Source organism: Ictidomys tridecemlineatus, chromosome 1, assembly GCF_052094955.1.
Source record: "Ictidomys tridecemlineatus isolate mIctTri1 chromosome 1, mIctTri1.hap1, whole genome shotgun sequence".
NCBI classification, from domain to species: Eukaryota; Metazoa; Chordata; class Mammalia; order Rodentia; family Sciuridae; genus Ictidomys; species Ictidomys tridecemlineatus.
In genome coordinates, this window is record NC_135477.1 from 190,249,641 (window position 1) to 190,272,429 (window position 22,789).

At 58.5% G+C, this 22,789-nt stretch overlaps 1 protein-coding gene across 2 annotated transcripts in view; it reads left to right on the forward strand.

Annotated features, from left to right (window-relative positions):
- Obscn (obscurin, cytoskeletal calmodulin and titin-interacting RhoGEF) overlaps positions 1–22,789 on the forward strand; it is a 137,280-nt gene that overhangs the window by 71,691 nt on the left and 42,800 nt on the right. Inside the window, exons 44-63 of one of the 2 annotated variants that reach the window (XM_078014714.1) lie at positions 514–780; positions 877–1,140; positions 1,431–1,694; positions 3,516–3,779; positions 4,078–4,341; positions 6,659–6,922; positions 7,374–7,637; positions 7,920–8,183; positions 9,143–9,409; positions 10,027–10,293; positions 10,420–10,692; positions 11,239–11,511; positions 12,008–12,204; positions 12,389–12,464; positions 17,864–18,136; positions 18,974–19,249; positions 19,797–20,084; positions 20,218–20,499; positions 20,860–21,233; positions 21,625–22,495. In XM_078014714.1, coding sequence (XP_077870840.1) covers positions 514–780; positions 877–1,140; positions 1,431–1,694; positions 3,516–3,779; positions 4,078–4,341; positions 6,659–6,922; positions 7,374–7,637; positions 7,920–8,183; positions 9,143–9,409; positions 10,027–10,293; positions 10,420–10,692; positions 11,239–11,511; positions 12,008–12,204; positions 12,389–12,464; positions 17,864–18,136; positions 18,974–19,249; positions 19,797–20,084; positions 20,218–20,499; positions 20,860–21,233; positions 21,625–22,495 — 5,832 coding nt within the window. The remainder of the gene's footprint in view (positions 1–513; positions 781–876; positions 1,141–1,430; positions 1,695–3,515; positions 3,780–4,077; positions 4,342–6,658; positions 6,923–7,373; positions 7,638–7,919; positions 8,184–9,142; positions 9,410–10,026; positions 10,294–10,419; positions 10,693–11,238; positions 11,512–12,007; positions 12,205–12,388; positions 12,465–17,863; positions 18,137–18,973; positions 19,250–19,796; positions 20,085–20,217; positions 20,500–20,859; positions 21,234–21,624; positions 22,496–22,789) is intronic. The other variant, XM_078014707.1, reaches the window with a different exon arrangement.

Genomic DNA, 22,789 nt, shown 5'->3' on the forward strand with positions numbered 1-22,789 from the left:
AGTCCACCTGGCAGGCAAGGGCTGGGGTGCATGGGTATCCATGTGGCCTGAACTGCATGGCTGCCCTCCTGCTGCTGACCTGCCTGGCTCCTGGCTCCCTGGCTTTCTGGCCCCTTGGCTAGCCTCAGATTGCTTGGGCTGCCCCAGCCTGGGCGGATGGGAACCAGGAACTCACCTCCCAGCCTGGAGGCTTAGGGTCTCAAGGTTGCAGGTTGCAGGGCTGGTGCCTTCTGAAGCCGCCCGCCTGCATGTTCTATGTGTGTCTGGAATTAGGGTCCACTTCTAATTATCTGCCTCCCACACTGTGTCTGGAGGTCCTGGGTCAGGCTCTGGCACCCATTTCTTGGGGCATGCTGGTCTGCCACAGGTCTGTTTTGTGCCTGCCCTGCTGGCCTGCCTCCTGTGACCCTTCAGGAGTGCGGCAGCAGGGCTGGGACCACCCCTACCCTGGCTGAGAACCTCGCGGCTGGGGGTTCCTGCTCAGGGAGGTGAGCAGAGCATGTCTCTCTGCAGCTCTGCCAGTTAGGTTCCGGGAGGCGCTGAGGGACTTGGAGCTGCCGGAGGGTGGTGCCGCCACGCTGCGCTGTGTGCTCTCCTCGGTGGCGGCGCCCGTGGAGTGGCGCCACGGGGAAGATGTCCTGAGGTCCAGCAGCAAGTACAGCCTGCGCCAGGAGGGTGCTGTGCTGGAGCTGGTCATCCGGGACCTGCAGCCCCAGGACAGGGGCAAGTATTCCTGCTCCTTCGGGGACCAGACGACCTCAGCAACACTCTCTGTGAAGGGTGAGCACCTCTGCCTGCCTGCCTGCCCACATAGCTGGACTGGCTGCTTGCCACTGCAGAACAAAATGATGTTCTCTGTGTCTTTGGTCCCCTCAGCCCTGTGTGCCAAGTTCATAGGAAAACTGAGAAATAAGGAGGCCACGGAAGGGGCCACAGCCACGCTGCGCTGCGAGCTGAGCAAGGCGGCCCTTGTGGAGTGGAGGAAGGGAACAGAGCCCCTCACAGATGGGGACAGACTGAGTTTGAAGCAGGAGGGGGCTGTATGTGAGCTGCAGATCCAGGGCCTGGCAGAAGAGGATGCTGGGGAGTATTCGTGTGTGTGTGGGCAGGAGAGGACCTCGGCCACTCTGACCGTCAGGGGTAAGGACCACTGTGGCTGTGCAGGCGTGTCTTGGTACCAAGGACCCCACTCTCCATCAGCTTGTCCCTTTCCCTCCCGTCTGTGCCACCTTCCTCTTGTGGACCACAGGGTCCTTCCTGCTTCCTGGGCTGTCATGAACCAGGAGACTCCAGTGGCCATGGCCAGTGTCCCTGGTGTCACTGTGGTCTCCCCTGTTACCCTGCTGGCTCGTCTTGTCCTTTGTCTGGTCACGGGCTGTCTCCCAACATCACAGTGAACCTGAGGCCCTGTGTCTTCTGACCCTCCCCAGCTCTGCCCGCCCACTTCGTAGGAAGACTGAGGAGTAGGGAGGCCACGGAAGGGGCCACGGCCATGCTGCGCTGCGAGCTGAGCAAGGCGGCCCCCGTGGAGTGGAGGAAGGGGACAGAGTCCCTCACAGACGGGATCAGACTGAGCCTGAGGCAGGAGGGGGCTGTGTGTGAGCTGCAGATCCAGGGCCTGGTTGAGGAGGATGGCGGGGAGTACTCATGTGTGTGTGGGCAGGAGAGGACCATGGCCACGCTGACCGTCAGGGGTAAGGACCATGTGTGTCCTCAGGCACTGGCTGCTGTGTGTCTGAAGACAATCTCAGGTTCCCTGTGTGCTGTGTCTGCTGTATCCTCCACTGCTGTGTACTCTTAGGCTTCTCTCACACTTGCACTGTGGGGCCTGCTCAGACCCAGAGCAGCAGAGAGTGGGCTTTTCCCGGCCCCTTGGGTCACAGCCTGGGATGGAGAATGTGGGTGAGGCCAAAGCATTAAGATGGCGCAGGAGGCCTTCAAGGAGTGCACGCTGGAGAAGGGGTGGGCGGGAGACAGAGGAGGAGCGAGTGGAGGGTACTCTGACAGGCGTCCCTGCAGCCAGGGCAGCTGCCTGCATTGGGGCTGTCTGATGGGCAGGTGAGGGCCCCAGTGTCTGTTCAGTGTAGTGGGAAGGATCTCCCCCAGCTGTGAGGGGCCTCTTACCCAGGATGCTGCTGTCTCTGCTCCCATGTCAAGAGTCAGGGAGGGACTCCTGGGGCAGTAAAGTGTATTGTGGGATGGGTCATGGCCATCTGTTCACCTCCACCTGTAGTGGAGGCCCCACTATGTGCACGGATGTTGGTGACCTCTGTGGAGGGGCCCCAGTGCCATGACATGTTGGAGCATGGACGGAACGTGTTCCTGCACAGAGGTAGACCCCGGTATGACAGAAGCATGTGCACACCAAAGCCCACCGTGTTGCTGCAGGATGCTGGAGGGAGGCCACCGGGAAGATGCTCCCTCCCTCTACTGTGGCTGGGAAGTGGGACCCTTCTGACCACCTGAGAGCTGCTTCCAGAACTGGGCGTGGCTCAGGAAGGACCAGAGGTGCACAGCCCTCCTGGGCCCTTCCAGAGAGTGCTTCACTTTCTAGGATGCTCTGAGGCACTGTTGCCCTGAAGTCCCTGGGGCGGATGGACCTGGGCTGGTGGCTGGAGGGCCCCAGGAGCCAAGCTGTCCTCCCTTCTCTGTGGGGGCTACCCATGTGCTGCCGTGGATGGGCCGTTGTTCATTTGTGTGTTATCTTGTCAACTCTGCTGTGGAGGCGAGCTTGCTGGCACTGTGAACAATGGGCATGGGCCCTGTGGCTGTATGTTTCAGGGTGACAGTTCCAGGAGGAGAGTGGGGGCTTCTCTCCCTGGCCAGGGTGCTCCTTTTCTTGGTTTGCTCTGGAAGATGGAGTCAGGTGTGATTATGGGAGAGTTTCAGACAGGCTGTCGATGTCCCCAGCCATCTATCAAGATCAGAGAACAACTGTTACAGAGAGCTTCAGAGAGGTTGTGGCTAGGCTAGGCCCTTCAGTCTGGTGCTGTACAGAATCTGAGCTGGGCCAGGCCACAGAGGACACTGTGGAGGGGCACGGCCCTTCCAACCCATGTTCCTGCCCATCCGTCTGGGCCCTGTGACCTTCTGTGGGCCTGTCCTCATGCTGAGGCCCTCTTCCACGTCTCACTGGCCTCCACAGGAATGGACAGCCAGTCTGCTGTCTAACTCCCTGGGCCGCCTGTGTCTGGTGCTTCCATTCCTGTTTCCAGGTTGTCTCCCTTGCCGAGTGCTGTGTCTTACCCCACGTGTTCTGCAGAGACCCTGGTGTTCTTTGTGGCCTCCTCAGGCTAGTCCCGTTCATGCCAGGCATGAGATCCATGGATGTTGGGACAGACCCTGGCTGGGAAGCATGTGGGCAAGCCCACGGGAAGCCTCAGCCCACAGCTAGTGCTGAGCAGCCCAGCACCAGACATGTCCAGCTGGGCTCACGTTCTCTCTGTACTGTCTGTGTCCTGTCTCTTCTGTGCACTCAAAGAGCATAATTGCATCCATGTCTTTCTTGCCCCCAGCCCTGCCTGCCAGGTTCACAGAGGGTCTGAGGAATGAGGAGGCCGTGGAAGGGGCCACGGCCACTCTGCGGTGTAAGCTGAGCAAAGAAACAGCAGTGGTGTGGAGGAAAGGAACAGAGACCCTCAGGGAAGGCCACAGATATAGCCTGCGACAGGAGGGAGCCATGTGTGAGCTGCAGATCCGGGGCCTGGCTCTGGAAGATGCTGGGGAGTACTCCTGCATGTGTGGGCAGGAGAGGACCTCGGCCACGCTGACCATCAGGGGTAAAGAATGTGTTGTGGCTTGGGTTGTGGCTTGGCATTTTCGTGTCGTCCACTGCCACTTTCTGCTCCATTTGTAGTACTGCTCCTGCATGGTCTGTGGCCCTGTCCTCTGCCTGGGGTCCTCCTGCTCTTGTTCATGTGCTGTGCTGTCCTCCCCACTGGCCACTTCCCTCCACATCTGTACATTAGTTCACCATCCACACCGTGTGGCTATGTGTGTGGTTCTTGGTGGATCACATGTGCCTTTGGAGTCCTCCAGACTGCCCCATGTTCTCAGTGATCGCTTGGCCCTCCTCAGCCTTGCCTGCCAGATTCATAGGAGACCTGAGAAGCCAAGAGGCCACAGAAAGGTTCATGGTCACTCTCCGGTGTAAGCTGAGCAAGGTGGCCCCTGTGGAGTGGAGGAAGGGATCTAAGACCCTCAGGGATGGGGACCTGTACAGGCTGAGGCAGGAGGGGGCCACGTGTGAGCTGCAGATCCAGGACTTGACTGTGGCAGAGGCTGGGGATTACTCGTGCATGTGTGGGCAGGAGAGGACCTCGGCCACGCTGACCATGAAGGGTAATGGCCACTGTGGCTTCCCCGTGCCTCCTGTCTCTTGTCCCCTTATCAGGTGTTCTATGGCTTCCCTGTGTCTCTTGATGATGTCCTCTGATTCCCTGCCAGCCTTCTGGGTGGTCCCTCCCAGGTGTGCTCCAGGGATGTCCTGGGCCAGAGTCAGAGTAGACTCCAGGGGTGCAGGGCAGAGACCTAGGGAGCAGTAGTGAAGGGCTGCTGCCTTGGTCCACTCAGGCTGCTCTAAGGAGGTGCCACAGACTGGGTGGTTTAAAGGACAGGGGCATGTATCTCCCAGCTCTGGAGGCCATCATCCATCACAGCTTCTCAGCAGGGCTGGTCCCTCCTGAGGCCACTCCAGGGCTTGCAGATGCCATCTTTCCCCCTGTGTCCTCATCTCTTCCTCTATGGGTACTGGTCACCCTGGATTTGGGCCACCTGATGACCTTCTTCCTCCTGGAACAGTCATGTTCTGAGATGCCAGGTTAGGACTCCAACCTGTGGCACCCACCAGTGACCCCCAGGTTCAGGTCCTTCTCACATGCAAAATACACTGAGTTAGCCCCACCCAGCATCCGACCTTGTCCAGTCTCATCTGAATGTCCCCAGATTGAGACTGGGTTCCAGCTTACCCCAGGGCAGAGTTCCTCCCTGGCTGTGACTAGAGCTAGGCAAGGCATGTGCTTCCAAAGCGTGGTGGGCCCAGTGTGGGACAGACCCTGAGAGGAGCAGGAACAAGGATGTGGGTCACGAGTCCAGACAGTCAGGAACAGCAGGACAAAGGTCCCTGGATTTCAAGGCTGGATAGCACTCTACTTTGACTTGGTGCTCTGTCCTGCAAACCTACCAAGGTTGAAGTCTGCCCCCAGCCTGAGTGGAGCTAGCTGGTCCTCTGAAACCGAGCAGGGGACAGCCATGCTCTTTCAGGCCTGTGGCAGTGGTACCCCTGCCACTCTGACCACCTTCATGGCCGTCTTTTGCTTGAGGGGAAGCCCATGTGTGTGGCTAGTGGCTGTGCTCATCCTGTGGCAGCATCCTTCATCTCACTTGACTGCTGTCCCTTCAGTCCACACTGCCAGCATTCCTGCTGCTATAACGTTTTCAGCCAGACATGGTGATCCATGCCTGTAATCTGAGTGACTCAGGAACCTGTGGCAGGAGGATGGAAAGTTTGAGGCCAGTCTCGGCAACTTAGTGAGGCCCTAAGCAACTTAGCAGGACTCTGTCTCATATAAAAACTCAAAAGGGCCGGGGATGTGGCATGGTGGTAGAGCACCCTGGGTCCCATCGCCAGTCTCCAACCATGTGTGTATCTTCAGGACCTCTGTTCTGCCTCGCAGTTGGCGAGTGTCACGCCTCTGGCACGCGTGTCCTGCGTAGGGCTTTCCTGTTACCCTTGGCAGTCTTGGCTCCGGGGGAGGAGCTGCCTGGTCACCAGCCACCCGTGAGTCCTCTTAGCAGGTGCTTAGCCATGCCTGACGCTCTCAGGGCATCTCCCACTCTCTTCACTGTGGATCCAGGTGTTTTCTAAGTCTTCTGGGCTGGTTCCTTGTTGATGGACAGTTCTGCCTCTCACACTTTCCTGTGAGCGATAGGGAGACAGCAGGCCATGCCTGCCACACTTGGCTTAGCTGTCTCCCAGCTGGACAAACATCTGGTCCTGCTGTTTCCCACTGCTGCCCTCCACAGAACACTGGAGCACAATCTGGCCACTTCTGTGCCACTTCATAGCTAGGATCACCTTTCTTCCACTCCCCAGGAGTGTTTCCCTGTGTCCATCTAGTCCTGGCCAGAAAGAAGCACTGTTAGTGTCTGTATTTCCTCTGTCAGGCCCTTTCTGGCTAGCTGGGATTTTTCTAGCATATACCTCAAAAGTCTTCCAGACTCTGGCCGCCACCCAGCTCCAAAGCCATTTGTAGTTCTTGTGGGACCTGCTGACAGTGTGGCTGGAGCCTGCAGTGAGAATCCCACTTGTGAGGCAGGGAGGCTCACAACTGGGAGCTGCCTCCCACAGGGTCCAGGGAGAGGGGTCACCGCGTGGTACAGATGTGAGCTCACAGCTCTAGGCACCTGGTGTGCTTCCCAGCAAAGAGAAGTTGTGGGTGAGCAAGATGCCCTTGAAGAAGGAGGACCTGGAATGGAGCCCTGCTCCCAGCCACCTGATCAGGAGCAGGCAGGTGCAGGACCTCACTCAGACCCTCACGGATCTCCCACTCCTGTGACCCTCTGGGCGTCCTGCTTTATTTTCCGTCCTTGATGTTCGGGTCTTGACCTCAGAACCTGCAGAAGGTTTGATGGCCTCTGTCCATGTGATCCTTCCTAGCCCTGCCTGCACGATTCACTGAAAATCTGAAGTCCAAGGAGGCCATGGAAGGAACCACAGCCTCACTGAGGTGTGAACTCAGCAGAAAGGCCCCTGTGGAGTGGAGGAAGGGTGTGAAGACCCTCACCAGTGGGGACAGACTTTGCCTGAGGCAGGACGGGGCTGTGTGTGAGCTGCAGATCTCTGGCCTGGTCACAACTGATGCTGGGGAGTACTCGTGCGTGTGCGGGGAGGAGAAGACAGCAGCCACATTGACCGTGAGAGGTAAAGACTACATGGTGGAGTAGATCTGTGTTCTGGTGTCCACATACTGACCTCATGTCAACTGTCACTCAGTCCACCTTCTCTTCTGGGTCTGTGGCACCCTCTTACCCCTGCATGGGATTGTAGTCAGCTGACCTGTCAGTGTGTCTCTTGTCCTCATTATTGTCATGTTCTGTCCCCTGAAGTTCCCCAACACACCTGAGGTTCTACATGTGTTTCAGACCCTCCCTGGCCTTGCACGTCAGGTTCACAGGGAGGCCTGAGGAGGCCACAGAGTGGGTCAGGGCCACATGTGCTCAGGCTGCATTGGGGAAAGATGAAGGCCTTGGTGCTCAGCACACCCAGCAGGGGGCTTATGTACAGTTGCGGTTCATGTCCTTTCTGATGTCCACGTCCATCCTCTCCACGTGCCTGGAGAGCATGATTGCATCCATGTCTTTCTGGCCACCAGCCCTGCCTGCCAAGTTCACAAAGGGTCTGAGGAATGAAGAGGCTGTGGAAGGGGCCACGGCAATGCTGCAGTGTGTGCTGAGCAGAGAGGCCCCTGTGGAGTGGAGGAAGGGTGTGAAGACCCTCACCAGTGGAGACAGACTTCGCTTGAGGCAGGACGGGGCTGTGTGTGAGCTGCAGATCCAGGGCCTGGCCCAGGAAGATGTTGGGGAGTACTCGTGTGTATGTGGGCAGGAGAGGACCTCGGCCACGCTGACAGTCAGGGGTAAAGACCTCGTGTAGCCATGTGAACCTCCAGCTGGTGTCTTTACCCTGTCTCCGCCTCCTACCTCCTGCATCCACACACGGCCCAGCTCCTGTGGCAGTCCCCTGGCCACCTGTCCTTTCCTCCCCTGGGCTTCTTTCACCTCTCCTTTTCGTGTCCATGTCCATCCTACTGCGTACTCTGTTCCTCTGTGGTTACTTGCTTCCTTCCTCACCTGTCCACACCATGGTCCTCTGGCAGTGTGTGGCCCCATGTTCTCAGTGACCGCTTGGCCCTCCTCAGCCCTGCCCGTCAGATTTATAGAAGATCTGAGAAGCCAAGAGGCCACAGAAAGATCCACGACCACTCTGCGGTGTGAACTAAGCAAGGCAGCCCCCGTGGAGTGGAGGAAGGGGTCTGAGACCCTCAGAGATGGGGCCCGGTACAGGCTGAGGCAGGAGGGGGCCACATGTGAGCTGCAGATCCAGGGCCTGACTGTGGCAGATGCTGGGGAGTACTCATGCGTGTGTGGGCAGGAGAGGACCTCAGCAGTGCTGACCGTCAGGGGTAAAGACCTCCCATGACTGTGGGCTTGTTTGGGTTTCTGCCTTTGCTCTGTGTCCAGCCATGGCCATGCTACCCCTGTTGTCCAGAGGGAGGGTGCCCGTTCCCTCTGTCTCATGCTGTTTCTCTTTCCTGCTTGGATTTCTGTCATAGCACTGCCCAGTGTACTACTGCCTTGCCAGTCTCCCCAGGGACCTCATATGGCCAGCTGTCATGGAGGGACAGAGTTCTCACCTTGTTTTCCTAATCACCTTTTGTCATTCCTCCTCAATCTCTGCATGCCACATATAGCCCAAGATTTTCTTTTGGGGGCCCTGGGGGTTCTGATGCCCAGGGAGGTTCCCCAGCCTGGGCTCTGCGCCTTGCCCCTGATTGCCAGTGTGTCCACGTGAGGCAGTCAGCACCTGCTGCCCCTCAGCATCTCAGGGGCATGAGGGACAATCCTGCCTGGGGATTACTGGGACAGCCTGTCCTGCAATGGGGAATTATGGCCTTTCCTGTGGACTCAGCCATGCCCTAGGGTCTGGCCTGGGGAGACACAAAGCCCTGCCCTGTGATCTGAGCCTCCTGTCCCTGTCCTGGGGTCTGGGAGGAACAGGGCCTTGTCCACAGTCTGGGAAGGATATTGCCTTGTCCTGTGGTCTTGGGGAGAATCACCCTTCCCTGGGGTCTGGTGGGAGTGGGACAAGGTCTTGTGCTGGCCAAATGACTATATGACTGGACTTGGCCCTGCTCTGGTGGTCCAAGGGGGACACATCCCTCTGGCAAGGCTAGAGGTTCTGAGGGGGAGGCTGCCATTAGAAAAGCCTGTGGCAGATCTCTGCTCTGCCCCCAGCTTCCTCACCTCCCTCCTTACATAGACCTGTCCTGTGGAGGTAGGCCAAGGGGCTGGGAGAAGCTGGACTTCCCAGCTCTGGCCAGTTGTGTACCTGATCTTGACCCTGCCTCCTCCCCATCTGCAGTTCCACAGGCTGTGTTCCGGGAGCCCCTGCAGTGCCTGCAGGCTGAGGAGGGCTCCACAGCCAGGTTGCAGTGCGAGCTGTCCCTTCCCAATGCCACTGTGGTCTGGAGCAAGAATGGCCTGGAGCTGCAGGCTGATGGGCGCCGGGAGTTGCAGCAGCGAGGCTGCACCGCGGAGCTGGTGCTGCGGGACCTGCGCCGCGAGGACGCGGGCGAGTACAGTTGTGCTTGTGGCTCCCAGGCTACCAGCGCCACCCTCACGGTCACAGGTGACCTCACAAGACAGGGCGAAGCCTAGCGTGGGTGCAGAGTCCCGGCTGACCCTCAAGGCTTCAACCTGGGGGTGTCCCAGCAGAGAGGACCCGGCTCAGTGGGGCGGGGCGGACCTGCCCTAATAACTTTGCTCGCTCCTCCCACCTCGTGGTTCTGCCCGCCCAGTTCCTCCCTGAGCCCCAAGACCAAAGGACAAGGCTGTGGACAAGGCCCTGTTCCTCCCAGATCCCAGGACACGGAGCACCACCTAACCTTTCCTCTTTCTCTCTCCCTTACCGGTTGGGCGCCTCTTCCTGTGCAGTCCCCCAATTCCTCCTGGTGGCTGTGATCCCGCGCCCTCCCCGTAGTGCGGGGGTCCCCTGTGCGAAGCCGCTCGCGTGTGCTCCGCTTCTCTATATCCGCTCCAGGACCTCGCTTCCCTGGGTCTCTCCCTTTCTGGTAGCTTTGCTGGCCGGTATTGCCTCTGCCCCATGCAGTTCCCCAGTTGTTTCTTCCCAAGGGTATGCCTTGTGGGTCCGACTCAGGATTTGACCGGACGTGGTTCTCCACCTACACGGTTCTGGGTCTTAAATGCTCAGGGTCTCGCTGTCATGTTCTCTTTCCTGCCCCGCAGCTGCGCCCGTACGGTTCCTCCGGGAGCTGCAAGCCTTAGAGGTGGATGAGGGAGCTACAGCGCACCTGCGCTGCGAGCTGAGCCAGGCGGGAGCGAGTGTGGAGTGGCGCAAGGGCTCCCTGCAGCTCTTCCCCTGCGCCAAGTACCAGATGGTACAGGAGGGCTCCACCGCCGAGCTGCTGGTGCGCGGGGCGGAGCAGGAAGATGCGGGAGACTACACCTGCGATGCGGGTCAGGCGCAGACCACAGCCTCTCTTTCCATCCGCTGTGAGCTGCCCACCGGCCCCTGTACTTCCCCAGCAGCCTCATACCTAAGGGGTGGGCAGGCACCTTGCTCAAGGCGAACATGAGGTGGGAACCTGCAGTCTTAAGCTTTCCTTTCTTGTCCCTCAGCCCCCAAGCCCAAGTTCAAGACCCGGCTGCAGAGCGTGGAGCAGGAGGCAGGCGGTGTGGCTCGGCTCTGTTGCCAGCTGAGCGAGGCTGAGCCAGGGGGCCCTGTGCAGTGGCTAAAGGAGGGCGTGGAGCTGCCTGTGGGCCCCAAATATGAGATGCGGTGCCAAGGGGCCATGTGCGAACTGTTGGTCCATGGGCTGGAGACCAAGGACACCGGAGAGTATGCCTGTGTGGTGGGTGGCCAGAAAACCTTGGCCTCTCTCAGGGTCAGAGGTGAGCCAACCAGGACCTCTTGCCACACCCTCTTCCTGACAGCTCCCCTGGGGGCATACCTGGCTGTGACAAGTGCAGCTCACAGGGTGGTGGAGGTCCCTCAGGTTATAGGCTCTCTTCTTGCTACTCCACCCCCATTCTGATCCTCCAAGAGAAGGGCTTTATGGGGGTAGGCATGAAGCCTGCAGCACTGAAGGCTGTGCTCCCTCCTGCCCCCCAGCTGGCAGCAGACTGGCCTGAGCTGGCCTGGTGGCCCTTTCTGGCACCTACCTGCTCTTCCTGAAGGTCTTACTTTCCTGGTGACCTGGCCAGGACTGGGCCTGCAGCAATGTTGGAGCCAAACAGGGCATCTATCCACTGTCCTGCAACCAGAGCTGTACCCTTGGCCTTGGGGAGATAGCTGCCCCAGCTATTTCTAGACTCATTGAGTGAAGCAGCTGGCAAATGCCACACAAGGCAGAAGAGTGTTAGGTGGCCAGGAAGGCTTTCTAGAGGGGCACTGGGGCTGGCCCAGCCTGAAAAGGGACCCTTCTTACCACCCACTAGAGCCTGAGGTGACCATCGTGAGGGGCCTGGTTGATGCCGAAGTGCAGGCTGACGAGGATGTGGAGTTCAGCTGTGAGGTGTCACGGGCTGGGGCCACAGATGTGCAGTGGCACCTCCAGGGCTTGCCACTGCAGAGCAACGAGGTGACAGAGGTGGCTGTTCGGGATGGCTGCATCCACACACTCCAGCTGAAGGGTGTGACACTTGAGGACGCTGGCACCGTGTCCTTCCATGTGGGCAGCCATGCATCTTCTGCTCAGCTCACTGTCAGAGGTAGCCAGATCTGGGTGGGCCTGCCCTATCACTGCCCCTGGGAGGCTTTCCTGGCCCAGCCTCTGTTCGGGACAGAAGTGGACAGCAAGGGTCCCTGCTTTTGGGATTCTTGGGTGTTGGTAGAGAGAGGGACTATGAACTGGCCATTTCTTAGTAGCCCCAGTCAGGACGGAATGATTCTGGGCTGAAGACTGAGTCATGCTGGTGAGCAGGCAGTGGTGGGCTTTCCAGAGCTTACCAGTTTTAAAGCTCCAGTTTCCCTCTCCTGATTTTCATGAGGGGTCATTGCAGACTGGCCGCCCCAGCCTTCAGCCATCTTGGCATTTCCCTTTGGTCAGAGCCCTAGCTAGAGGAAGGACTGATAACACACCCCCATGTGCTGTCTTCAGGAATTGGGGTGGGGTCACCAGGGAGGACCCCCAGGATATAGAAGCTATGCTAAAGAAGGGAGCATCCTGGACACAGAGGCTGACACCCATGCCTACCCTGTGTCTAGTCCCAGAGGTGACCATCCTGGAGCCCCTGCAAGACATGCAGCTGAATGAAGGCCAGGATGCTCACTTCCGGTGCCGGCTGTCCAGAGCTGCAAGCCAGGAAGCCCGCTGGGCTTTGGGAGGGGTACCTCTGCAGGCCAACGAGATGAATGACATCACCGTGGAGCAGGGCACGCTTCACTTGCTCACCCTGCACAAGGTGGGACTCTGGGACCTGTTCCACTTGGACAGGGATGGTTCCAGCTCCATTCAGAAAGACCCTCCACTAGGGGGTCGGGTTAGGGAGGTGATGAGCCCCATCACTGGGGGCTGGCTAGATGGACCAGTCCTTGCTGTCATGATGAGTTGGCCAGGGCTGAGCATCTTCCTCCCTGTGTCCTCAGGTGACCCCTGAAGATGCGGGAACCATCAGTTTCCAAGTGGGTTCATGCAGCTCAGAAGCCCAGCTGAAAGTCACAGGTGGGCAGCTCTCTCCCATACCTAGGCCCTGGCCTGTGGATGCCTATTTTCTGGGCACCACAGCATCTTGCCTAGTGGCAGCTGGTGTGTGTGTGAGTGTGTGTGTGTGAGTGTGTGTGTGTGTGTGTGTGTGTGTGTGTGTGTGTGTTGGTGTGGGGAAGAAACCCTAGACTTAGCAATTTTCCAGTCCTTGATCCCTCAAGTCATGGAGTGGGGTAGGCTGGTGAAGATCTTGAGGAATGCTGTGTATGGGGGGGAGCACAGGCCAGGATTGGTATTCTCTGTAGGAGAGCCTTGCTGCCTTGGACCCTGAGGTGGAGACAGGGTCTTCTGGACATCATCTTCCAATGCCTGTCCTTCTGATATGGTCCATGTGGGCCCACACACATCCATGTTGAAATGCTCTTGCATACCACACAAGCTCAAAGGTGTGGATGCAACAGCTGATGCGTGACACCTGTGTGGACTCAGGCATGGTGCACATGGCCCCAGAATGCAAACAGGACTTTAGGAATCTTCAACTTGGATTGTACCTTGACTCCACAGGTCACTCTTGAGTGCATTCCCTTGCTGCCCTATTCCTGGTTCTCAGACTGGTCCCATCAGTTCACACCAATCATCCATTCATCCATCCACCCATTAACCACCTCTCCATCCACCCTCCCATCCATCCATCTCTATCCATACGATTATTTATCAACCATCCATCCATCTACCATTCATTCATTTACTACCACCATCTGTCCACTGTCCACTCATGCACCCATTATCCATCTATCTATCCCTCCACTTTCCATTCGTCTATTACCTATCTTCCATATCTAGCTATCCACATACCTTTCCACTCATCCTCTGTCCATCCATTTATCACACATTCATCCATCTACCACCAGTTCATTATCCTTCTGTCCATCCACTAACCCATTAACTATCCATCCATCCACCCATCAACCATCTACCAGCCACTATCAAACCACTTATCTACTCACCATTGAGCAAGCCCCTACCATGGTGAAGTCCTGGACCTTGAGGTCCAAAGGTAGCTTTGCCCTCAGGGATTCCCCATCTGCTTGGAGGAGCTGGACATGGAGACAGTGTATGTTTGAATCTCATGCTCTCCTCCCCCAAAACCTAAAGAATAGACAGATATGGTCAGCTCTGTGGCCTGGGGGCTGGGAAAGGCTACTTAGTGCCTTAGGTTGAGTGATGAAGATGAAGTGTCATGGGTTTCCTGAATGGGAGCAGTGCAGGAAGGGCCTTGTGTGTTCCTGGGGCGATGACTATGTGGGGGTGACATGGCTCTGTGTCCCTTGCCTGGGAAAGATGGCTCATTATGCATCAGGACAGTGATCTCAGGGGGAGGGCCCTGGGCCTAGGTGTGTGAATGGATGTCCAGGTAGTGGTGTGTGAATGGATGTCCAGGTAGTGGTGTGATAGGCAGGCCTGGGAACTGTTGCTTGGGGCAAGACCCAGGAGCTGGCAGAGCAGGAGAAGGAGGTGCAGATGTACACTTGGGGAAGGCAGGTGCTGGTGGGGTGCATCGAAGGGGAGGAGTGTGGAGAGGCTCCTGATGGAGGGCTTGCTGGGGTTGGCATGGGGGCTGCCCCGCACATCACTGTCCTGATGGGCTCTGGTGTCTGCCAGTGACTCCCACCTGCCCCTTGTGGCCCTCCTCCTGGGGTAAAGGCATCTAGGCCTTACCAAGCTTGAACAGTGTCTCTGTCTTCACAAGGAGGCCCCAGGATGGCCTGTGGAAAGCGCTCAGAGAAGCACAGGGTGGGGGTGACATCCTCCCTGCCTGGTCCTAGGCAGCAGGTGGTGGAAGAAGTCTCTGTCTTGTCCTACTGGCTGGCCTGTGGGGATGGGAGGATTAGACGTGGATGCTGGTATCCTCTTCCTCCAACCACCCTGAGTGTCCATCAGGAGGTAGACAGGATGGAGACTGTATGGAGGGCACAGGAGGGCAGCCATGATTCATCTGGGAAGGCCCTGAGTTCGGACCTTCTGTGTGACAGGGACAGGATTATTTGGATCCAGCATCAGGGCCCTGAACCCTGGGGCTGAGGAATTTCAGAGGAAAACTGGATGAGGTGCCCTCTTGGGATTGAAGGTGCCCCCAAGGACAGAGAGGTCCCCTTCTGAGGCCAGCCACCACCCCTGGGGAGAAGCAGGTGCTGGGGCCTCTGCTTCCTGCCCTAACCTGGGTCAGATGAGGCATCCGCACTAGAAGGAGCCCCAGTCAAGGGGCTTGGGGCTTGTCTGCTCTCCTGATGATCAGGGTACCATGCATGGCATGGCCTCCTCTGGGTGAAACCTGTAGTGTTCTGATGGTGTGTGAGCTGGGCTCACCGTGGTGGCCTCTGTGCCTCCCTCTGTGATGAGGGTGGATTTCTAGACCCCAGGGCTCAGGTCATCCTTTTGGTCTGGATGGTGCCAGTAGGCCCCAGGGTGGCCCCACAGCAGTGAGTCTCAGAACTAGGCCAGCACATCCCATTTCTGACTTCTGTTCTAGAGAACGGTCACTATTCTCTTCCTGTCATACTTCCTCAACCTAGAACATTTGACCAGACACTCCCAACAGACATAAGCTGTTCTCCAGTGGACACCCACTGGGTGTCTTGTGATTCAGTTCTGACACTATCTACCCAGATTTAGCACAGACCCTGCAAGCTAAGGGCTCAGTCCATAGGCTTCCCCAGCTTCAGATGTCAATGGCAAATCTCAGGTTGCTACCCAAACTTCTGAGTGGCTTCAAGTAAGGGCTCCCACTGTCGTCTCCTCATGCTTGACCAGTTTGCTAGGACAACTCACAGAAGTCAGGGACACACTCATCTTGGATAGCTTGTTGCAGAGGATCCCGCTCAGGGACAGCCAGGTGAAAGACAAGAATGGGAAAGGACACAGATTCCATGTCCTCTCCATGCTGCCTTCCCAGCCTGTGTTCAGCATTGTGGAAGCTCTTCTGGTCTTGTTAAGAGTTTGTCTTATGGAGATTGATGTCCAACCACCCTGCTTTCTCAGAGGATGGGGCTGAGCCTTGTAACCCTGTAATCACTTGATCTTCTTGGTGACCAGTCCTTTCCTGAAGCTGTCTCAGGGCTAGGCCTGAGTCACCCCATTAACATAATCTCAGGTGTGATTAAAAGAAAAAAAGAGCCTGTTATATATAACGAAGGGACTTGCAGTATTTTCAGGAGATTCTGCTGGGTTAGGAACTCTGGGCCAGGAACTGGGCATAAAGACAAAACCTGCTATCATAGGACACACCTGCACCAGTAGCCCCAGGTAGCCTCTAAGTGATGGACCCAGCCCTCCTTCTTGCCCTCTTATGCAGAGGCTGCACTGTGCCTGGTCCGTGGCCTGCAGAGTGTGGACGTCTTCGCAGGGGAGGTGGCCACGTTCTCCTGTGAGGTGTCTCGTGCAAGTGGGCCAGAGGCCCGCTGGTGGCTGGATGGCACCTTGCTACAGGACAGCCCCCAGAGTGCCATCACTGTGCGTGATGGGACCTTTCACTCCCTCACACTCTCGGGCCTGGGGGTGGCCGACTCAGGCACCATCACCTTCCGCACAGGGCCCCTGGTCTCCACAGCCAAGTTATTGGTCAAAGGTATTGACCACTGGGGACTTCCCCATGCTGGTGCTTCTGCTCCTGCTGCCACATGCTTCCTGCGGGCTCCTGGGGAAAGGGGGAGGATGGGCACTGAGGGTGGGGACTGTCCTCAGAGCCAGAGGCTGGGCATCACTCTACATGTGCCACCTACCCTGGGCACCCCCAGGAGGCACAGTGGGCAGCTCTTACTTTTGAATGGGAGATCTAGCTGGAGGCTAGGTCCACTGCCACCTGCCAGGTAGGGCCAGTGCATTGCCGCCTGCTTGGCTACCAGTCACCTAGTTAGCTGCACATCCCCAGCCACGGGCGCCAGTCCCTTCGGGGGCCTTTTTGGGCTTCTGAGGGGAGGCCCATGCCCTTGGCCCTGGCCTACCTGTCCCTGCTCACATCTGCTCCTCTGCTGTGAGCTCAGCTAAGATCCGTGCCCTTCTGGGGAGGAGCTGGCCAGACAGGGAGAGTAGCAGCTGCTAGGGTCTCCCTAGCCTCTTCCCGACAGCTCTGCCTGGTGCCTGCTGTGTGCTGTCATGTAAAATGTGTTGAGATTTCAACAAATGGAGATGGAATGGGGGCCCTGGGTGGGCAGCAAGGCCCCTGGAGAGGGGCAAGCAGGGCAGGGGCTCGGGGTTCTGGGGCAGGCCCTAGGACATCCAGAGGAGCCTTTCCAGTGGTGTATGTTTCTGGGGGCCAGCAGGTATGTGGGGCCAGAGGAGCTCTGCTTGGACATAGGTGAAGCCTAGGCACTATGCTCATGGGTGAGGTGTGTCTGGTGGAGGGCTCTGGGCTGCGGTGTGGGTTCCCTTCCTAGCCACATGTCAGGCAGCTCCTGCTAAATTGTCACCATGAAGCTCCATGCTTGCAGCCGCTGAAGCCACTAACACTGAGTGGGGTGGGTGGGCCATGGTGGTGCTGTTCCTCAGGGCTGATGCGTGTCCGGCATGTTGGCCGACAGATCCTACGGTGGAGGTGGTCAGTGCCATGCAGGACCTGGCAGTGGAGGAGGGTGGCTCTGCCGAACTCCTCTGCCAATACTCACGGCCGGTGCAGGCCACATGGAAGATGGACGAGCGGGAGGTACACGCAGATGGGCACCGTGTCATCATAGAGCAGGACTGGACTGTGGCCAGGCTGACCTTCAGGCCGGCCCTGCCCTGTGACAGTGGCATCTATTCTTGTGAGGCCGCAGGCACTCGTGTGGTGGCACTGCTACAAGTGCAAGGTGAGGCCACCTGGCGGGCAGCCCAGGTCCAGCACGGCTTTGGCGTGGCTCTGACCATGCAGCAATGGTGGAGTGGCAGGCAGCAACAGCCAGCTCCACACTGCAGGGGACCTACATAGCGGGAACAGGCCTGGGAGGTGGCAGGCAACCTGCCCTGGGCATTGCACTGCTGCTGGATCAGGGCATGCTGCTGCTGAGCTTGTGCTTCTGGGAGGAACCATGGCCAAGAGAACCTGAGAGGGATGGGGGGACAGGGGCCGAGGACCAGGGAGGCCTCCATCAGCAGGGCTATGGGGGGAATGTACCTGAGCAGTAGCAGGGCCAGGAGTGCTATTGGGACACGAGGACAGGGTTGTCCATGCCTGTGACTGAGCTGGCTGGGTGGTGTGAGTCTGTGGTCTGTGAATACCTGTGAGTTTCCTGTGGTCAGGAGACCACTGTTGATGTGAGGGGTCCAAAGGGTGGGCAGGGTGTGGAGGGAACACTACAGGCCTGGGTGCCGCCCTCCTGAAGCTGCTGGCTCTCCCAAGGGACAGTGAGGTCAGCAGTCCCTGAGCCTTGCTCTCCCTACAGCCAAGAACACCGTGGTCCGAGGCCTGGAGAATGTGGATGTGCCTGAGGGCGGGGAGGCCTTGTTTGAGTGCCAGCTGTCCCGGCCTGAGGTGGCTGCCCACACCTGGCTGTTGGACGATGAGCCCGTGCACACCTCGGAGAACGCGGAGGTGGTATATTTCGAGAATGGCCTGCGACACCTACTGCTGCTCAAAAACCTGAGGCCACAGGACAGTTGTCGGGTGACTTTCCTGGCTGGGGACATGGTCACCTCTGCTTTCCTCACTGTCAGAGGTAATGGCAATGAGAGCTGGCGGGGCGGAGGTGGGTGAGACCCCTTCCACAGGAGATTGGGCCACTTTTTGGGCAGCCCAAGGTGGCTTCCAGGACTCTCCCACCAGAAGGGAAGTTGCTCCTTGGGAACCCCCACTCTACCTCCAAAAAGAGTTGTCTGGACTGCTCACTCGGGGGATGGGGCCTGGGACAGGAGCAGCTTGCAGGAGAGTCCTCCACCTGGGCTGGTGGCCTCTGGGAGAGTGCTGGGGTCCTGCACGGCTGCCGGATCAGGGCATGCTACTGCTGAGCTTGTGCTTCTGGGGGACCCATGGCCAAGAGAACCTGAGAGGGAGTGGGGACAGGGGCCGAGGACCAGGGAGGCCTCCATCAGCAGGGCCATGGGGGGAGTGTACCTGTGCAGCAGCAGGGCCAGGCGTGCTGTTGAGACATGAGGACAGGTTTTGTCTATGCCTGTGACTGAGCCGGCTGGGTGGTGTGAGTCTGCCGTCTATGAACACCTGGGAGAGGGCGGGGCCTGGAGAGTTGGCTGGAGGCAGGACATCAGTCTTTGAGACAAGCCCTGCGGCTAGGGAATGGAGTGAGATGTGGGGAACCCGAAGGGGGTCTCCAAGACTCCTCCAGGGGCTGGGCAGTGCTCCCAGGACTGGAGTGCAGCTTCCAACGCAGGGCGTGTGTCTCCCAGGCCCCTCCAGCGTGGGGCTCTGCAGGTAGGGAGAGCTGGTGGAGATGGGGTCTCTGTCCACTCCCACTCAGTGGGAGACCCAGTGGGCCGTGCTGGGCTTGATCTCTCTAGACCCTCCTACACACCCGCATTCATTCCACCCCTGACTGCAGGCTGGCGCCTGGAAGTCCTGGAGGCCCCCAAGGATGTGGTGGTGCGAGCTGGCACACAGGCTCGATTTACCTGCGTGCTCAGCGAGGCCCTGCCGGTGGGTGAAGCCACCTGGTACATCAACGGAACTGCAGTACAGCCTGACGACGACGACTGGACCGTTACTGCTGATGGCAGCCACCACACCCTGCTGCTACGCAATGCACAGCTACACCACGCTGGGGAGGTCACCTTTGCTGCCCGAGACGCAGTGACCTCAGCTCGACTTTCGGTGTTGGGTGGGTGGTTTGTGTGTGTGAAGGTGTGTCCCTTCTCTGCAGATTGGGTCACACTCCTGACACCAGGGTGGATGACCATCCTGGGCTGGGTCCTGCTATGAATCTGTCCCACCCCCAGAGTCTTAGGATGCTCCCTCCATTCCTAGGTGGCTTCTCCTGCAGGTGTGTGGGCCAGGTCACTAAATTCTCAGGGATGCTGTTGATCAGATGTGTCCTGGCTCAACCCTAAGTACCCCCTGAGGCCATGGTCCCCAGATCACCACCTACCTTCCCCTGCTTTGTACCTAGGAGAGGTTCAAGCTGGGCCCTGGAGGGGTGGGCAGGAGGAGCAAGGTTGCCAGCTGGGGGCTCTCACTGGCCTCCCACTCAGAGTGGGCTCTGGGTATGGTCTCACGATGGTAGAGAAACGTATCAGCATCCCTTGCTACCAGGGCTCAGGGGAGGTGATCTGTCCAGTACCTACACTGTGTCCAAACCAGACTCAGGGGTTGCTGGAGGGGGCCCGCAAGTCCCAGTGAATACACTGACCTACTCTTCTTCCCTGCAGGCCTCCCTGATCCCCCAGAAGATGCCGAAGTGGTGGGTCGCAGTGGCCACTCCGTGACGCTGTCCTGGGTGGCTCCCACAAGCGATGGTGGAGGGGGTCTGTGTGGCTATCGGGTAGAGATGAAGGAAGGGTCCAAGGGCCAGTGGCGTTTGTGCCACGAGCTCGTGCCTGGGCCTGAGTGTGTGGTGGATGGACTGACTCCTGGGGAGACCTACCGTTTCCGAGTGGCTGCTGTGGGCCCTGCAGGTGCTGGGGAGCCTGTGCACCTGCCCCAGATGGTCAGGCTGGGTGAGTAACCATCTTGGTCCTGGAGAATGCCCAGCTTCTCCAAGGTGGAGGGAAGAGTTGTCAGGGTGAGGTCTGGACCCTGGAATGCCCCCACACCTGATGTGGCCTGTCCTCCGTGGACACTATTCCCCAGCAGAACCAGTGGAGCCTGCACCTCCCCAGCCCCCTACCCCTGTGAGCCGGCAGGTGGTGGCTGGAGAGGATGTCTGTCTGGAGGTGGAGGTGGCAGCTGAGGCCAGCGAGGTCATCTGGCACAAGGGGACGGAGTGCATCCAACCCAGTGGGCACTTTGAGGTCCTTTCCCGGGGGCGGCAGCAGATACTGGTGATCAAGGGCTTCAGGGCAGAAGACCAGGGTGAGTACCGCTGTGGCCCTGCCCACGCCCTGGCCTCCATGGAGACTGCTACCTTCCAGGGTGAGTACTAGGTTTTGGGCTGGGAAACCTTGAATGTGGAAGGGGGTGGCCTGTCCCACCTCATCACTTTCTCCCGGGAGGTTGTCAGTGCCCCACCTCGGAGCCTGATCCAGGTGCATTCCCTGTGCATGTGTCCCACCCCTGCATTATGGGCCTGTGAATCTAGGCCCAGGCTCACTGTGCAGAGCCATTTTCTGTTCTGGTCACCACATTGTCTATGCAGGAGGTGAACTGACATAGGGAGGGAAGACTGAGGCTCAGTGCTTCTAGACCTGGTAAAACCAGGTGCCAAGTGGGGAACAGAGGTCCAGTGATAGGCTTGGGGTCACAGCTCCGGTGATACCCTCCTGCTCTCCTCAGTGGTGCTGACCCCTGGTTCTGGGGATGAGGCTCCCACACAGCCCAGCCTGCCCCCTGAGGCAGCCCAGGAGGGTGACCTGCACCTGCTGTGGGAGGCCCTGGCCAAGAAGCGTCGCATGAGCCGTGAACCCACGCTGGACTCCATCAGTGAGCTTCCAGAGGAGGATGGCCGCGTGCATCACCTACGGCAGGAGGTGGAGGAGGTGGCCCCTGACCTCTCTGAGGGCTACTCCACAGCTGATGAGCTGGCACGCACTGGAGAGGCTGACCTCTCACACACCAGCTCTGACGACGAGTCCCGGGCAGGCACACCTTCCCTGGTTACTTACCTCAAGAAGGCTGGGCGGCCTGGGGTCTCACCCCTGGTCAGCAAGGTGAGCCTCTGCTTGGCTTGCAAGGGGAGGCCCAGTGTTTTACCCTTGCCACTACCACCCACGTGCTTGTCCCTCCTCCCACCGATTTCTCCACCCATCCATCATCCATCTACTGTTGAAGCCTTTTCCTATAAAGCTAGGGCCAGTCTCGGTGTTCCTCATTACCCATCAGTCCCCACTGGGGACTGTATAGAGTGATTTCAGGGAGTTGGACTTGCTTTGTGATAGCAACAAGAGCCAGCAGGTACCTCATACTCCATGAGGCTAGCACAGTTGCCAGGGCCTGAGAGGCAGAATGGATAGCCGTCTGGAGATCAGTGCTGGGCCCTTGTCTTGTGTGTCTGGCCTCGGGGCCCCTGTCTCACTGTGATATTGTGCTCTGTGCCCACAGGCCAGGGCCCCAGCACCCTCCTCTGTGGAACCACAGAAGCAGCAGGAGCACCCAGCCCAGGTGCACCCACCACCGATAGGTCTGAGTGCTGAGGATCTGGGCGACCCCTCCATGGACAAGGCAGCAGTGAAGATTCAGGCTGCCTTTAAGGGCTACAAAGTCCGGAAGGAGATGAAGCAGCAGGAAGGACCTGTATTCTCCCACACATTTGGGGACACTGAGGCCCAGGTGGGGGATGCCCTGAGGCTGGAGTGTGTGGTAGCCAGCAAGGCTGATGTGCGAGCATGCTGGCTGAAAGATGGTGTAGAGCTCACTGATGGGCGGCACCACCACATCGACCAGCTCGCGGATGGGACGTGCACTCTGCTGGTCACTGGCCTGGGCCATGCCGACACTGGTCGCTACACCTGTCAGGTGAGCAACAAGTTTGGCTGTGTGAGCCATAGTGCCTGTGTGGTGGTCAGTGGCACCGAAAGCGAGGCCGAGAGCTCCTCTGGGGGCGAGCTGGACGACGCCTTCCACCGCGCTGCCCGGCGTCTGCACCGGCTCTTCCGCACCAAAGGCCCAGCGGAGGTTTCTGATGAGGAGCTGTTTCTCAGTGCTGATGAGGGTCCCGGGGAGCCAGAGCAGCCTGCAGACTGGCAGACCTACCGCGAGGACGAGAATTTTGTCTGCATCCGTTTCGAGGCCCTGGCCGAAGCTCACAGGGCAGTCACCTGCTTCCGAGAGATGTTCACCACCATGGGCATCGGGGTGGAGATCAGCCTGGTGGAGCAGGGGCCTAGGGGGGTGGAGATGCGCATTGGCAAAGTGGCCCCTGCTCCTGCAGCACCTCCAGAGCCAGTGTCCACTCAGCTGACTTCTGATGCCGGTGAGTCCAACTGCTCCACAGAGTTGGGTCTGGAGCTGGAGTCCAAGGGGGTAGAGGAGGAGTGAGGCCAGCAGTGGTCAGCACCAGCTGAGAGGTCCAGGGGTTACCTGGGCTCCAGCACTCTGCAAGTGCAGCCTCCAAGGTGTAAAAAGTCCTGACTCATTGAACAGAACTGAATTTGAATCCCAGCTCTGTCTCTTATTAGCTGTGTGAGCTTAGGGAAGCCACATAGTCTATCGGAGCCTTGGCTTTCATGTGGGCAAAATGGGAATGTGAATACTTACTTTCAGGAGA